The sequence below is a fragment of the Rhinolophus sinicus genome, chromosome 8 (genome assembly GCF_057876585.1).
Source record: "Rhinolophus sinicus isolate RSI-liver-muscle chromosome 8, RSI-T2T, whole genome shotgun sequence".
NCBI lineage: Eukaryota > Metazoa > Chordata > Mammalia > Chiroptera > Rhinolophidae > Rhinolophus > Rhinolophus sinicus.
In genome coordinates, this window is record NC_142508.1 from 42,490,652 (window position 1) to 42,507,301 (window position 16,650).

Consider the following 16,650-nt stretch of genomic DNA (forward strand, 5'->3'; position numbering starts at 1 on the left):
ACGCAACTGTGCCCTGTGGGCTGGGCTCAGGGCTCCGAGAAGCGCTTGCGCAGTTCTCCCGGGCCGTTTCTCTGCTAAGTCTGAAAGTTAAGCGGAGAGAAATGGGTACCATTGGAAAGCAAGGGCCCATGGAGTGGCCTGGGCGGCAGGACACCTTGATCAGAGGTGTCATTTCATAGCTGAAGAGACTGAGCATCTCCGAGAGCACAGCTTTGGAGCCAGACACAATTGGGGTAATTCCCCTCTCTTTTTTATTTTTTATTTTTTTACATAGGCCTTACTTTTATTCCTGTGTAAAATGGGCTGGAATCATATGCAAGGCTGTTAATGGAATTGGATGAAATCAAACACATAAAAACGCTCAGCGCGGGGCCTGATAACATCGTGGGTGCCCACTATAACTCATTTAACATTGACGTAGTCCTTCCCAGTTTGCTTTCCCTTCCCTCCCACTCTTCGGTTGATTTAATGATATTCGCTGATCGGGTACCTACTGTGTGTTCGACCCAGTGGACTGGGCTTCAATAGGTTACAGTTGCCATCAAAGAGGGGAAGGGACTCTTCCAAGGTCCCTGCTGCAGCCCAAGCAGAGCCAGTGCTGAACCAGTGCCAGGCAGTACCTAGGTCTCCCGCCTCCGAAGGGGAGATAATTCCGGAAGTGGGAACCAGTCCAGGAGGGGACTTGTCTCAAGGCACGTGTGGGCCCTGACCTTGACTCACGTAAGTTGGGAGCGGGGTGCCCACCACACCCAAGGCTCCCCCATGCAGCCTGAACACCAGTTGCAGGTTAGAGATGGGGGTATTGGGAGATCCCGTGACCTTGGAGGGCAGAGACTCGGAGGAGTTATGGGGGGGAGGGAGTTGGGTTCATGATGGATGCTGGAGGGGCCTACTGAAATCTGGGAGGAGACATTGGTTCCTAACATGAGGTGAGGGAGTCCTTGTCTTGCTCAGAAGGATCTTATAGATGGGGGGGAGAGAGGGCGTCTGTTGGACGAGGAGGGATTCTAGTCGGGATCGAGATAGCACAGCTGGGTTGCAGGTTCCTGGTTGCCATGAGGAGTAAGGAGCAGTCTAATGGAAGGGCGTCCAAGTCCCGATCAAAAGAACCTGGGCACCACTCTGAGCCAGGACCGTCACGATTGTGGTCCTTTGCCAGGGGCAGCTGGGGGCAGTGGTAATGTAGGCGTCTATGTCGTGTTTAAGAGGGGGCTGTAGTCCATGAGATGAGTCGTTCCGAAAGGTCGTGACGTGGGGCAACAAGGACCCGGCGATTTGCGTCACGGACCGGCAGAAGCAGCCCTGCAACCGTGTACTAAATGCAACTCAGACGCGGAACAACACACGCTGTGCGCAGGCGCAGCGCAGGCCGACCCAGACGCTACCGTTGGGGGCGGGCCTGGAGGGGTGGGGCTTGAAAGCATCTCTCTGCGCTTGCGCCTAAGGGGCGTGGCGGTCGCACCTGCGCGAGTTGGGGGAAGGAAGGAGGGGCGAGGTGACGCAGGCGTAATAATAGAGAAGGTGCCAGAAAGATCCAAAACAAGTGGCTGCGGCCGTCGCCCAGGAGTCGTTAGACGCCGGATTCCGGTGAGGATCCAGAGAGGCCTAAGGGCGACTGGTGGCGGGTAGACGGAACCACCTGGGAGTTGGAGAGAGGGCGGTACCACCCTTACAAGGCGAGGGGGTCGGGTTCGGACAGCACCACCTGTGTGGAGAGCAGGGCTACTTAGAGTCGGTCCCACTTGTAGGGGGCAGAGGGTCACTTTGGGATGGTACCAATTGGGTGGAGCGGTGAGGCTCATCGGACAGTACCACTGGACGGAGCCGAGGGTCACATCCAGACAGTACTACCCAGAGTCAAAAGGCAGTCGGCAGGGTGCCTCGGGGTGGGCCCGCAATCTTGTTCAGACCGAATCACTTAGTCGGTTCCGGAGGCTGGTTCGGAACATACCACCTGGGGAGGGGCTTTCGGACTCGGCAGGACAGACTAATCGGTCTAGTGGGGTCTGGCGTCTCAACCTGTTACTAGGGGACCTCGGGCGATACCATTCCTTCCCGGGGAAGGGGGAGGCTGAGACGACTGAAGTGTGAGGGTGGCCCTGCCCCGCGGGATGGGGACGGGGAGACACACTGGCGGAGAAGGGGCCAGGCCCCCACGTCGCTGACCTCCACCCCTCCCCGTTGAGTGGGTTCTAGGCCCTGGTTCGAGCTTGTTCCGCCCCTCTCCCCCGGGTATGGCGCTGTCTGGGTCGACCCCTGCCCCGAGCTGGGAGGAGGATGAGTGCCTGGACTACTACGGGATGCTGTCGCTTCATCGTATGTTCGAGGTCGTGGGCGGGCAGCTGACCGAGTGTGAACTGGAGCTGCTGGCTTTCCTGCTGGACGAGGCTCCCGGCGCCGCTGGCGGCCTGTCCCGCGCTCGTAGCGGCCTGGAGCTGCTGCTGGAACTGGAGCGTCGCGGGCAGTGCGACGAGAGCAACCTGCGTTTTCTAGGGCAGCTCCTGCGCGTGTTGGCCCGGCACGACTTGCTGCCGCACCTGGCGCGCAAGCGGCGCCGGCCAGGTATGGTTAAATGGAAGGGCGAGAGACTTCCGGTGGGGAATGGGCCTTCTTCCCCATCGGGGTCCCTATGGTGCCCTGATATGGACAGCGCCATATCAGACAGCCTATGTCCCATCCCACTCTCCCCTCCTCACAGAGTATCAGTGAGAAACGCAAGAGGGAGGAGGCATGGCGTTGGGAGGGGTGAGCTGGTGGAATTTGGCCACATCAATAATGATGTTTGTGACCACTTTATGGAGGGCTTATTTCATGCTAGGCACAGCGTAAGCCCTTCATATGAACTATCACTTTATATTCTCCTGGTAATCCCATGAGGAAGTCCTATTACTGTCCCACCTTACAGGGAAAACATCAGGTGTAGAGAAGTTAACACGTTGCGTATGGATCACGAGAATCTTCATGAGGGATTTAAACCCCGCCATATGCAACGTGTTAAGCAACTTGTCCATATATAAGAACTGAATCCTGTATGACGGCACAGGAGATACAGGGTGACCATCTGACAAAGTATTTATTCCATGAGGCTTACATTTAGTGGGGGAATCAGACATTAAAACAGATAAACAATTTATTTTTACATATGGTTGTAGAAAGACTAAAAACAAGTAATGGAATATAGAGGGTAGGGAGTTCCACTAAGTGAAGGGAGGCCCCCTTAGATTGGATAACCAGTCAAGACCTTTCAGAGAAGGTGACATTTGAACTGAGGCTGAACTGGTGCCACTGTGCACAGATCTCAGAGGAGAAAAATTCTAGGGAGAGGGAAAGGCAAGCTTTCAAGCCTTGAAGCAGGAATGAATTTGGCATCATCAGAAACCAGTGTGGCAGGAGCAGACGGGACCAAAGCGAGGGCAGAGGTAGATGAGAAGCCACACATCACAGGGGCTTGCAGATAACATAGCTAGAAAAATGGGAGCTAGAAGTCAAACCCCGCTAGCTTGTATCTAGAGTTGATACCCTTAATCCTTGTGAGGGAAGGTTAGCAGTCTTGAGGAGCTGGGAAGGTTTAAGGCATAGGAACCCCACGTTGCATAGGCCTTGAGCTGTTGAGGCGGTGGCTAGTTTGGGGAGGGGGATTGTGAGACTACCTTGCACACGGTAAGCCCATGGGGTTTGGATAACCAGTAGAAGCGCAGCACTAGGGAAGAACTGACAGCACTTTTGGAAAAATATATCAGGAGGTCAGGCTCTGGAAGAGAAGATTTGGGGAGTCTGCACAGAGGCCTACTCACTCCTTGGGGCCTCAGGGAGAGTGGGGGGGGCAGTTGATGGGGGGTTACATTGTAGGGATCCTGACTATGAGTCAGTTTATGGAATAACTTGGAGCAGCTGTAGACATGGGTCGGGTGGCCCCAGGAGGTGATGAGTCCTCTATGTCAGGAGGCATCGAGCAACCACTAGGAAGGAGGTGTTGGAGGGGGAGTGGGTATCTGGTCTCTGACCTCTGGGGAACTCAGGTACCCCGTGGGGCAGGCATTCATCTCGGGATGGGAATTGGAGGCTGGGCCTGGGAGGGGCTGGAGGCTATGAATACTTCTTTCCATTCTCTCCCCACAGTGTCTCCAGAACGCTACAACTATGACAACTCCAGCTCTTCTTCAAAGAGGACAGAGGGCAGCTGCCATCGCCGTCGGCAGTCAAGCAGTTCTTCAGATGCTCAGCAGGGCCAGTGGGAGACAGGTGAGTCCAGCTGGGGGGGACATGAGTGGTGTCCTTTTCTTGGTTCTGAACCCTGATGAACCTCCCCAATCCTGACCCATCAAGGAAGGGGCCCAAGGGGCCATTCTGTCTCATGTTTGCCTTGTGTGTGTTTACTATTGCTACAAAAACACGTGTCTGGAAGTAACGTATGGAATTGTTTCTTATATGCCATTTAGATGGTTTATATTTCATCTAAATGGCATTACATTATGGGTTCATCATTCTTGACATGGCTGTCTTTGCTGGACATGTTTCTGAGGTTTATTTATGTTGAGTAACTCCAACTGGTGTCTTTTAATTGGTGTGCCTATTAATTTATCCAATCTATCTCCCTCTCCGAGTTTTTTAATTATTCAAATGTAATTTCAAATATGCAAAGAAGTTGAAAGATTAGTGCAGTGAATATGCTCATATTTTATCCACCTAGATTCCATAACTTTAACATTTGCTACTTTTGCTTTACATATGTGTATACATAATTCTGGTGTTTTAGTTGAACTCTTTGAAAGTAAGTTTTAGGTATCAGGACACTTTACCCCTAGATCAGTAGGCCTCTCCTGAGAATAAGGAGATTCTCCTCTACCACTTCAAGACCATTATCGTACCTAAGAAAGTACCAAGACGTTCTCCGATGTCTTGATGGTCCATTTTCATCTCTCCTTAAGACTGTCTCTACTTTCAGGATCCACTCATAGTTGAGTTGTTAAGAATTCAGTTATTACATCTTAATCTCTTATAGAACTGAAATGCCTCCCCCATCCCATGCCATTTTCTTTTTTCCCCATGACATTGACTTACCCTACAAGACCAGCTGTTTTGTAGAGTGTCCCAATTGTTTCCAGAAGTGTCTGATAATTTCCTGATGGTGTCATTTAAATTGTCCCTCTTGTCCCCCATTTTTCCTAAGTGGGAATTGGGTCTGGAGGCTTGATCCGACTCAGGTTCCACGTTTTTGGCAGGAATGTTCCTTGATTGATGCTGTGTGCTTGTTATTGGAGCATATCAGGAAGCAGAAGGTCTAATTTTCCTGTTGTGAGTTTGATCACTTAGTTAAGGTGGTGTCTGCCATATTTATCCTTTATAAAGGGACATTTTCCCCCCTTTATGGTTAGTAGACAATCTATGGGATGACACTTTGGCACATCATGTTTCCCAACAGCATCCCCAGTGGGCTTAGCATCCATTGGTGATCTCTGTCTGAACCATTTATTACACTGGTGTTTGAAAAATGGTTATTTTCTACTACTTTTTCTACATCTGTTAGCTGGCATTCTTTCAAGTTTTCCTTTTCACTCCCTCCCCCCCTTTTTTGTGTTTTGTTGTTGTTGTTGTTGTTGAACTATGGACTCATGCTTTCATGTTTATTTGCTGTGTTATAATCAATGAGTCATTCTATCTGGTGTTCAGATTGACTACCTTCTATGTCTTTTTGTCATGTCTCCATCATTCATTATGTGCTTCCTGCTTTGTGACACTGCAAGATGTCCTGGGCTCACTTGTATTTTCCCCTCCCTAGCCTTGGACTCAGCGGTTTCCAGAAGCCTGGTATCTTTTGGAGGTAGTGGTATTTAGAGGCCAAGATGTGCTGAGTGTGTGCATTGTAGTGACTAGAGTTAGAAACTGTGCTTTAAAAAAGTTCATATTGGTGATGAACACACAATGTAATATACAGATATACAGATGTATTATAGAATTGTACACTTGAAACCTATGTAATTTTATTAACCAATGTCACCCCAATAAATTTACTATTTAAAAGTTTATATTAGTATTTTTAATTCAAAATTCACATAACAAGGATTTTTTCTCTTACACGGAAAATAATTGTTCCTAATAACATTGAGATGTGGGTTTATTTGCTTTATTTTACAACAAGAAAAAATAGCTTTAAAATTACAGTGTTAATATCTGCTGACTATAGGTACTGAAGGAAACCATGTATTTGTGGTTCTTCACCTCAGAGTATATCTATTGAGAGTTTGCAGTCAGAATATTCTTCCAAGTAGCTTGAAGTAATTCTTTTGTCTTGGTCATGTTACTAATTGTATATACAATTAGATTCATTTGTATCTGTTTGTGTTTAATTTTATGGTTTGTTTCTTCTGTCTGTGAAGTTTTTTGAATATGTGAAAACTAACTTATGTAAAGAAGATGTTCTTAGAAGTATCACTTCCACTATTCTCCCTAAACAAATAGGTAACCGGTGTCATTCTTACTTTCATTCTCATTTTCAATTTCATTCACACAGTGTTTCATCTTGCAGAAATATCAAATATGTATATAGTCTTGTGTCTTCTTTTTTTTTAACGTGCAGTTATTCTTTATTATTATTATTATTATTGTTATTATTATTGGAGGGCACAGCTCACGGTGGCCCATATGGGTATAGAACCGGCAACTCTAGTGTTATTAGCACTACGCTCCAACCAACTGAGCCAACCGACCACCCCCTCTTCTCCTTTCGTATGTGAAGTATCGCAACCTGTAGACACTTTTTTTTTTAAGGAGGGCACAGCTCACAGCAGCCTATGCGGGGATCGAACCAGCAACCAACCATCTGAGCTAACTGGCCACCCCTATAGACATTTCTTTTTTTTCCCCACTATAGACATTTCTTTTGCACATTGCTTTCCTTCACTAAATATCCTGGAAATTACTCTCTATTCTTTTTGCTGGACATTCACATTATTTTCACTTAATAACTATAAACAGTGCCTCAGTGGCTGCTGCCATGCTGGTCTCCTGGTGTGAGCGTGCAGTGATTTCTCTAGGATCACACCTGAGAGTGGGACTGCTGTGAGGGAGTCATGCTCGTCTGCCCTTCTAGATGATGCTAGGTTATACTTATTCCTCATCTGATGAACGAGACTTCTGAGGCACAGGAAACAGAGGGCCTCACCCACCGTCTCACTGTACAGACACCAGCCTCGATCTCTTCCCCGGGCACCGCCTTGGTCCTCTACCTATCATCCCGGTCCTCAGTAACCCCATCTGTCTCTGCTCAGGCTCCCCACCAACCAAGCGGCAGCGGCGGAGTCGGGGCCGGCCCAGTGGTGGTGCCAGACGGCGTCGGAGAGGAGGCCCAGCCGCCCCCCGGCGGCAGCAGCAGCAGCAGGAGCCGGCCAGACCTGCCTCGGAAGGCAAAGTGACCTGTGGTAGGTGTCTGTGGTCCTCGGGGAATGCATGTACAGTGACTGGCAGGCTGCAGAGCCAGAGGACAGGAGGAGCGGGCATTTGTTTGGGGTGCAGCACCCCTGTGGACACCTAGTGGGCGCGTACTCGCTCCCATCCCTCTGTTCAGCACAGTGGGATCCTCCTCCTTTCTGTCGCCATCTTGCTTGCTTCCATCCTGCTCATAGCTGAAGGAGCACGTCGTGTGCCGCTTCCTCCAGGAAACCTTCCCTGGCCCCAATTTCATTTGTTTATTCAGCCAACCTTTGCAGGGGTGTATTTATTCAACAGTCCTTTCTTCTGCAGGGGTGCAAACGGGACCCTGAGACAGGCTGTCCAATTTAACTGCGGCTTTGGCACTTAAATAGGCTGGTTGATCTTGGGCAGGGCACTGAACCCCTTTGTGCCTCAGTTTCCTCTCTGAGGCTGGTAATGGTACCTTCCAAACAGGGTTGTGGAAAGAGAAAATGCATTAACGCTCATATACTTGGAACTGGGCCTTCCCAGACCTTTGCTACGTACCAGTTTTCTCACTGACTGCCATGTGTTTGGGGTGGGAATAGTGGTAAGGTCCCTGCCCTTGTGGAGGTGACCCTCTTTCCAGTACAGTGACAGACCAGTGAAACTGAAGCTCACTTTGAATAGTAAGTGCCATGAAGAGAGGGTGGGGACTCTGGAGGCGCCAGGCAGGCCTCAGAGCAGATGGGGGTTTGGATTTTATTCCATGAATCAAGTGCTATTAAGGTTTTTGAGTGGGGGGAGGTGAGGCAGTTTGACAGCTGTTTTTAAAGGAACTCTGAGCCCGTCTGGAAAACAGTTAATAAATGAGTTAGGATTTGTAAAGTACTTAGAACAGCTCCGGACACATGGCACATGCCCTGTTGGGTGCATGTTAAGGCAATTAAAGTAGGAGCAGGGAAATGGGTGACGGGGTTGCCCAGTCCAGTAAGAAGGGGAGGTCCGGCCTGGAGTGGTCGCAGTGGAGAGGGTGAGAAGGGGGCTGGACTAAGGAAATGAAGACATGGGCTGAGCAGACCTGTAGGCAGCTTGAGCTGGGCAGGCTGGGGCACTCTGCTGTGGACACTCACGCTCAGACCTTGCCCTTGGGAAATTCCACCTGGTCCTGAGGGGAGGACACAGGCCTGGGGGGCACACTATCTCTCACACACTCCCCCCTGCCCACCTCTCCGGTACCCCGTCTTCCGAGTTGGGCAAGCCTGCAGACATAGAGGGGATCAGGTGGGGAGATGCTCAGGCAGAGGTGGGAGGATTGGAATTACAGGTGGGAAGGTCCAAAGTTGCAGCTGCTCTACATTGCCCAGAATACCTTGCGGCTCCCTCCTGCCATTGGCAGAGCCTCCTCCAGCCCACAGAGCACCAGTGCCTGCTGCCTCCCGGGTGAGGCCCTCCTGACTGGGCGCCACATCCACGCCATAGATGAGGCTGCAGATAGCTGTGCTGGGTGAGTCCGGAGGCACAGACCAATAGAGCCGGCTTGTGATCTCAGACAGCCCCCGGCTTCAAGGGATGGCTGCCTGGTCATGACTCTACCCCGACTCAGGGGTAATTACCAGAGCCACCAGGCTGGCTGTGCGGCCCAAGGAGTCATTGCCTCCCTAGGGAGCACGCCAAGCTGAGGCTGGGGAGGGGTTTTGCCAGTAGAGGCATCAGGTCTTTTCCTTGAGGGCAGGATGGTTCTTCATGGGGTGTGGCTGGCTTTTGGGGGGGGATGGGTAAGCAGGTCTGACTGCTGACTCAGAGGCAGGGTGGGGCTGGAGTGAGGCTTCTCCAGTAGGGCCCTGGTTTTCCCCTCTGAAAGTGGAGCTAGCTTACCTTTAAGGAAGCCCAGTCCCAGGGGTAGAAGGAGGCCTTTCCAGACTTGAGTGAGGAAGGAGCCTGTCGTTCTTGTCCCCTCCTTACCTGTCATAGCTGTGGTTGATTGACCCTCTGTCGGCTGCCCTCCGATGAGGGGTAGAACCAGACTAAACTCCACAGGGCCCAAGAATGTAAGGAAGAAGGGCATGGCGGGTCGGGTGGGGGTCCTGGTCTTGGACACAGGACCGTTGAGTTTCTATGTCCCTCTCAGGGCCATCCATTGGATGCTGTGCTGGGTGTGGTACCCCTGACCTCGAAGTCTCAAGATAGCATTGAGGTATAGGGGTGATGGCCCCCATTGTAGATGGCAGGGGTGGGGCTGGGCTGAAACTTGGGGTTTGTTCATTTGGTAATTCCACATATATTTATAAAGCGCTTACTATATGCTAGGCACCGCAGGGATGGGAGGCTCTTGCCCTCACGGAGCTTGAGTTCTGGTGGGAGGAGAAAGCCAGGAGACAGAGATGTCAGATGTCAGTCGAGAAGAGAAACAAAGCAGAGCAAAGGGGTAGAGAGTGATGGAGGATGCAGTTTTAGATGTATTTTCTAGATTGGGTAGTCTAGGGAGGCCTCTTAGAAGAGCGTGTGGATGGCTGGGGAAGAAAACTGAGATAGAGGGGACAGCAGGAGCCAAGGCTGGAGTGGGAGTGTGCCATGGTGGTGAGGAGGTGGCGGGAGCTGGCAGGGCTGAATCCAAGGGAGCAAGAGGAGGCTCTGGGAGGTAAAGGCAAGAGAGATGACCAGGAGCCCGTCCTACAGAGCCTGTGACCCGTGGATCAGGGCTTCCCATTTTTTAAAATGTTGGAAAGCAATTGGAGAATTTGAATAACAGGCTGCGCTTCACTTTTCTCCCAATACTTTCTGTGTAGAAGATACAGAAGCAAACAGACTAGTGTAATGAACCCTGGCTCTCCATCACCAGCATCAACGGTTGTCACTTGTGGCTGATGCTCTTTCATCAGCCATTTTATTTGGGAATCAGTTCCAAGTGTCCTGTGATTTCATGTGTAGGTTTTTCACTATGTACTTCTAAAAGATAAGAGTGCTCTAAAAAAATTAACAATTTTTTATTATCAAATGTCTAACGAATGCTCAAATTTCCAATCGTCTCATAAGTATTGGTTCTTCTAAGTCTCTCCTAATCTATCAGACTCCCCTGCCATCTGTTTTCTCTCTCCCCCATTCCCTTACACTGTATTTGTTAAAAGTAGTCCCATAGCCTTTTCCAAAGACTGGATTTTGCCAGTTGCATCCTGTGGTAGGGTTGATTGAACGTGTTCCCCTGTGGTCTGTATTTCCGGAAAATTGGTAGTTGGGACGGAGAGGCTTGATCAGCTTCTGGTTTCATGTTGTTTTTCAAGCTCACGTCCTAGGTGGTATTGTGCCCTTACCTTTCTCTGAGGTTGGTGGCCGCTTCTCCTTATTGCCTTGACCATTAGCTCAGTAGAGGTTGAAGAACTTTACATTTGACGCCATGACTCTGGGTGTGTCTGGGGAAGAGACTAGAGGAAAGGAGGGGTCTTCCTGTTGTCCGGAGGACGGCGATGCTGGCCCTGCCCTGGCGGCGAAGGTAGCACACTGGCTGCCTCTCTTCGCCACGCACCATGGGAGCTCAGGTCCTCTGTCTCCAGCGGCCCTACTAGGAACTCGCAGAGGGAAGAACCTGAGTGAGATTATCTCTGGCCCCCAACCATACCCAGCACAGGGCCTGGCACACAAGGCTGCTTATCTGCTCACGTGGTCTGGGGCCTGCCCCTCATACCTTCCCTGGTCCCCCACTAGGAGGTCCCTCCCATTTTCCTCGGTGTCTCATTCTGTCTAAGAAGAGAGACTGATGATGTGTGGGTTTGGGGGACAGGAGGGTTCTGGGGCCCACCTGAGTGCAGGAGGCAGGAGCAGCTCCCCTCTCTAGGAAGACATAGCCCCACCCTCTGCTCTGGGGCCAGGGAACATTTTCCTACAGCTGCCCAAGTGGAGAGAAACTGTTGAAAAACGCTTGGTATTTCTGGCCACAGGAAACAACTCAGCCAGCCCCCAGCCCAGGTCGCATGAATGCTCGGTACCTTTCTTGCCTCACCCCTCACTATCACACCTGGGCCAGTCCATCCACTTCTCTCCATGTCTGCTGCTTCCATCCTGGGCCAGCCACCTGCGGCCTTCCGGGACTGCTGCTCTGGTCCTGTTCCCGACCACCCACCTGTACTTGGAAGACTCATTATGTGCCAGGCCCTGGCCTCAGCTCTTAACCTGCATCCAGTCGTGTAATCCTCACAGTGGGCCCATGGGAGCAGGTGCTGGGGTTAGGGTGTTGTCACGGAGGGGGCCACTGAAGTGTGGAGAGGTGTGGTCACCTCAGGAGGTCCCAGACTTCCTGCCTTGGGCTTGCCAGGGTGTGGTTGGCCCCACCCCTCCAATTGTCCCCTTGTGTCCTCTTTCTCCACGGGTGACCCAGCCATACAAGCCCTCAGCCTGTGAATGCTCCAGGTTCATTTTTGGCCTCTGGACTTGAATGTGACATTCTCTGTCCTGAGGGTGCTGCTTGTCCCTTCCCTCCTGTTTTCCTGTCTCCATCTACTTGTCCTCCTTTACATTTCACTTCCAATGTCATTTCCTGGAGAGGTCCTTTCTGATCGTTTCAATCTAAATTATACCTTGCTCTCTATAATTTTCTGTCCTTGCCCTCAGGATGTCTTTTAATTATAGATTTCTGTGTATGATTGTGAGAGGCAGCAAGCAGGATGGGGTAGTTAAGAGTTCAGGCTCTGGAGCCAGGCACCTCGGTTGGAATTCCAGCTCTGCCCCTTCCTGCCTTTGTGGCCTTGGGCAGGTGACTCATCCCCTGTGCCTCATTTTCCCCATCTGCACAAAGGGGATAATAGCACTGCCTCGTAAGGTTGCAGGGATGATCAAAGGGATCAGTAGGTGTGGAGTGTGTGCCGGCCTGCGGGAAGTACTATAGAGGTGTTGCCTGTTGTTACTAAATTATTTTGGTAGGAGTCAAGGAGAGGATTGCTCTAAGTGCTATGATTTAGGGCCGGAGATGGAGCGGTTCAGAAATGTAGCTTCTCCTTTGCCCCTCCTCGCGCTGTGTGCTGTCCTCTTGTGTTTTAGACCAAGGTTGGACTGTGGTCTGGTGAAGGATTTCCTCCTCTATAAGTGGGGATAATGAGGTGCTGTGAGGATTCTGGGGCCTGAGGGAGGGGAGGGACTTGGGTGGGCCAGGCACACAGGAAGCACTTGTGGCAGGGTGCTCGTGTCCCCCCATGTTCCCGGCACTCAGTAAATAGCTTTTGAATGAAAGAATGAACAAGACACACACAACCCCACCCTGGTTCTGTCTGTCTTCTGTCTCCCGTGTTGTCTGGGGGGCTCGGGAGGCTCTTTATGCCACAGGTGTAGCAGCAGCCTGTGCTGAGGAGAAAGGCCATCTCGGAGAGGGTTCACCTGGGTGGGACACAGTGGGTGACGGGGGGTGTTCTGAGCAGAGGCGGTGGGTCGGCCATTTTGTGAGTGAGTAAGGCAGGTGCTGGGAGCGCTTCCCTGGTGACTGGAGGACAGCGTATGGGAGGACGTAGCTGGGATTGAAGGAGGAGATGAGGGAGGAGGTTGGGTCAGAGGGCAGGGCCTGGGCAGGGGCTGTGGGATTAGAGGCGGGTGTTGAAATCACAGTTCCTGTTTCTGAGTGCGTTCTGTGATGTAGGCCCTAGGTCAGGCATTTCCCAAGTTGCCTCATTTAATCCTCATGATCCCACCGTGTAGTAGGGACCTCTTGTTTGTTTATGTTTTTCAGATGGGGAAACTGAGGCTCAGAGAGGTGAGGTCACATGCCCAAGGCCCCACAGCTAGAGTGTGGCAGAGCCGGGACTCGCCTCAAGGTCTGTCGGACTCCGCCACCTGGCTGTGCCTCTGTCACTGAGCAGCCCCATGTGGCCTTGGACAGGTGCTGCCCCTCCCAGCCCCCTGCCCCCTGGCCCACGTCAACTGAGGGCATGGTGACTCATGGGAGTCAAGGGTATGGGACCAGAGGTCTGACCTGGTCCTTAGAATGAAGGGAGCCGGCCTGAGTGCCGCGGGGAGTCCTGAGGGCCAAGGCCAGGAAGGTTTCCCTGGGCCTTGAGCAGAGAGGGTGAGGTTCACCTCAAGGCAGAAAGAGGAAGGGTTTGGGGTTTGGGGTGGGAGGAGGAAGTGGGAGATGCTGAGAACTCATCTGAGGGAACAGGAACCTGCTTTCTACTTTGTGCTCTGCTGCTGACACGGTCTGTGAAAGGTGAAGGGCGTCCGGGGTATGACACTTCCCCTCCCAGGGCTGCAGTTTCTTCATCTGTCAAGTGGGTTGAATGTGGCCTCTGCCCCACAGGGCTGATCCTGCTGAGTCCCCAGAGTAAAGTGTTTGGCACATCCGAGATGTCGGTGGCTGCCATTCTTGGAGCACCTGTTGGGCACCGTGTGTGCACAGTGCCAGCTAGTTCCTTTCTATTCTTCGCTCTTTTTAATCCTCTTAACCCTTCACAGCAGGAATTGTCCCCTGGTTTAGGCAGGAACCTGGGCTCGGAGGTTGTGACTTGTCCCAGGTAACACAGCCAATGCCTGAAACTTCTAGGTTGGAATCGGGTCCATTGACCCAAAGCTGTTCTCTCGGGCCTGGGAGGTTCCGTGACCTCTGTCGAGTGCTGCCACTGCCTGGCCCTGCGACCTTGGGCTAGTCACTGCACTTCTCTTTGCTTCCGTTTCCTCCTCTGTACATTGGGAGTGATAAGAGGGCCTGCCTCACAGGGTAGTTTGTAGATTCAGTGAGTTCATAGGAGTCCAGCACTTGGAGTGGTACCTGGCAGACAGCGCTCTGTGCTGTGTGGTGCGGACTGCAGTTGTTATTCCAGCTTATAGCTGATCCTCAGGACAGCCTGTGCCATGTGTGGAGAGGAGGTTTTCTATTAGTAGTCCCTCTTCGTAGGTGTGAATTCAGTAATCCCAAAGGGAGATGATATTCCCGAGGTCACATTTACAAGGATAGTCTTACAAGTCCTGTGTCCTGTCCCCTGTGCATAGCTGCCACCTTATTTGGGCTGATGAGGGTGGTAAGTGACAGAAACTCAACTCAGATTGGCTTAAGCAGAAAGCAGATTGTAGCTGGAACTCATGTGATGAGCTCAGAAGTCTTTCCTTCTCTATCACGGGTGCAGGCTTCATTGTCTCCCCTCCTGGTGGCATATGGCCCCCAGCAGTTCCAGGCTTACCGCTCCATCTTAGCTTCTGTGGAAAGACAGTACCTGGTTCCAGTAGAGCTAGCCCAGCTCCAGCCTCGAGTCCCCTGTGCTTGGTATTTGCTGGGTGGTTAGGGGCCTGGGGAGATGGTTGGCCCCACATGAATCTCACTATTTAAGGGTGGGTGAGGGGTGAGGCTGGTTTCCTAAAGGCAAGTCCATTCATTCATGCATTGGTTCTTCCACAAATAGGATTATATATTGAGCACCTACTGTGTGCCACAGGGCTATACAAGTGAATGAAACAGACAAAAATTCCGTTCTTCAGGGAGCTCACATTGTGGGGAGACAGGTGATAAGCGTGACAGTAAGGGGAGAAGGTGATAAGTGCGCTGGGAAAAGTGGAGCAGGGTATGGGAACTGGGAATGCTGGGGGCCAGGGGCGTGGGGGGGGTTTAAATAGGGTGGTCGGGGTAGGCCTCATTGGGAAGGTGGCACTTGAGCAAAGACCTGAAGGAAGTGAGGGAGCAAGTCCTGAGGGCAAAACATCCCCAGCTGAAAGAGAGGCAGGGCCAGGCAGAACCTGCCTGGTGGTGGGGGGAGAAGCAAGGAGAGGATGAGGCTTGAGTGGGGCACGTGAGGGACAGAGGAGGAGGGTGGCAGGTCAAGAGATAACAGGCCAGACCACAGGAGGGAAGCCATGTGAGGGTGTTACCCGTAGTTGGGTGTGGTTACCAGAAGGGGGAAGGATGTGGGGGCAGCTGCAGTGCAACCCACTGGGCAGCAGGAGTTGCCTGCAGAGGCGGCTCGAGGGAGGGAGGGAGAGAGGGTGGCGGTTCCCCTGGTCCTCCTGTGCTGTGAGTTGGTGCCGGCCCCTCACTGACCAGTCCCTTCTTCCTCACAGACATTCGGCTCAGGGTGCGAGCAGAGTACTGTGAACATGGGCCGGCCTTGGAGCAAGGAGTGGCGTCCCGGCGGCCCCAGGCGCTGGCGCGGCAGCTGGACGTGTTCGGGCAGGCCACTGCAGTGCTCCGCTCCCGAGACTTGGGCTCCGTGGTGTGTGACATCAAGTTCTCGGAGCTCTCCTATCTGGACGCCTTCTGGGGTGACTACCTGAGTGGTGCCCTGCTGCAGGCCCTGCGGGGTGTGTTCCTGACTGAGGCCCTGCGTGAGGCCGTGGGCCGGGAGGCTGTCCGCCTGCTGGTCAGTGTGGACGAGGCTGACTACGAGGCTGGCCGGCGCCGCCTGTTGCTGATGGAGGAGGATGGGGGGCGGCGCCCCACTGAGGCCTCCTGATCCTGGATCTGGCAGGACTGACCCCACCTCCTAGGCTCCGGGCCACCTTCTCCCCTGGAGGACGAAGATCATCTCTGCCACTAGGAGACCATCACTCCGGCAGCTCTGAGGACTGCGACAGACAGATAGATGGCCAGGCTCCCTGATAGCCTGGCGCCTTGACAGCTCTTCCGACAGGATGTGGGCTCTGAGGCCTAAACCACTTCCAGCTGAGTTTCCTTCCCAAGCTCCCTCAATCCCCACCCCCAGGTGTGTTCTTTCAGCTTCAGGGGGCCAGGGGCTCGGGCATGCAGATCCCAAAGAGAAGGAGACACAGCCACACACTCACCAAAGGCCCCCTGCACATCACGTCCCTGACCCTGGGCTGTGGGCACGCACTGCCCCCATGTACATCTCCCCTGGGCTACTGCGCTGGCCTCCTCCACACACTTCTTTGGCCTAAGGGCTTCTCTCAGGATCTCGGAATTACCCCCCCCCCCCCAAACCTCCACCCTGGGCTTCAGCCACATTGGGCACTGGGGCTAGGGCACACATGGCACCTGCTCACCTTGCCCACACATCTCTGCAGCCAGCCAGGGCTCTGCCCGCCTTCCACACATAGACCTGGCCCTCTACCTTCTTCTGCTCCCCAGAGCTGGACATGGCCTTGCACAAGGACCTGCGCCCAGAGTGTTACGTGTGTGGCAACAGCATCAGACCAAGTGTGTTAATTACCCATGGGGCCAGGACCAGAAGCCAGCTGACTTCTCAGAAAGAGAAAGCAAAGGCTTGGGGGCTGATGGGAAAGGCCTTTTACAAATGGCGCCAATAAAACTGCCCTGGAAGGGGCATAGGTGGGCCTCAA

General features: G+C 52.6%; 1 protein-coding gene across 5 annotated transcripts; it reads left to right on the forward strand.

Moving 5' to 3' along the window:
* Window positions 1-22: 22 nt before the first annotated feature.
* On the forward strand, window positions 23-16,650 carry DEDD2 (death effector domain containing 2). 5 transcript variants are annotated; one of them, XM_074314247.2, is made up of 6 exons: window positions 28-233; window positions 511-720; window positions 2,197-2,562; window positions 4,120-4,242; window positions 7,269-7,418; window positions 15,415-16,650. In XM_074314247.2, exons 3-6 carry the CDS (start codon window positions 2,235-2,237, stop codon window positions 15,804-15,806), a joined length of 993 nt encoding a protein of 330 aa, XP_074170348.1. In that variant the 5' UTR covers window positions 28-233; window positions 511-720; window positions 2,197-2,234; the 3' UTR covers window positions 15,807-16,650. The 5 variants fall into 5 exon arrangements, with proteins under 5 accessions (XP_019569318.2, XP_074170348.1, XP_019569317.2 ...); XM_019713759.3 differs by lacking the exon at window positions 511-720 and having other exon boundaries at window positions 23-233; XM_019713758.3 differs by lacking the exon at window positions 28-233 and having other exon boundaries at window positions 252-720.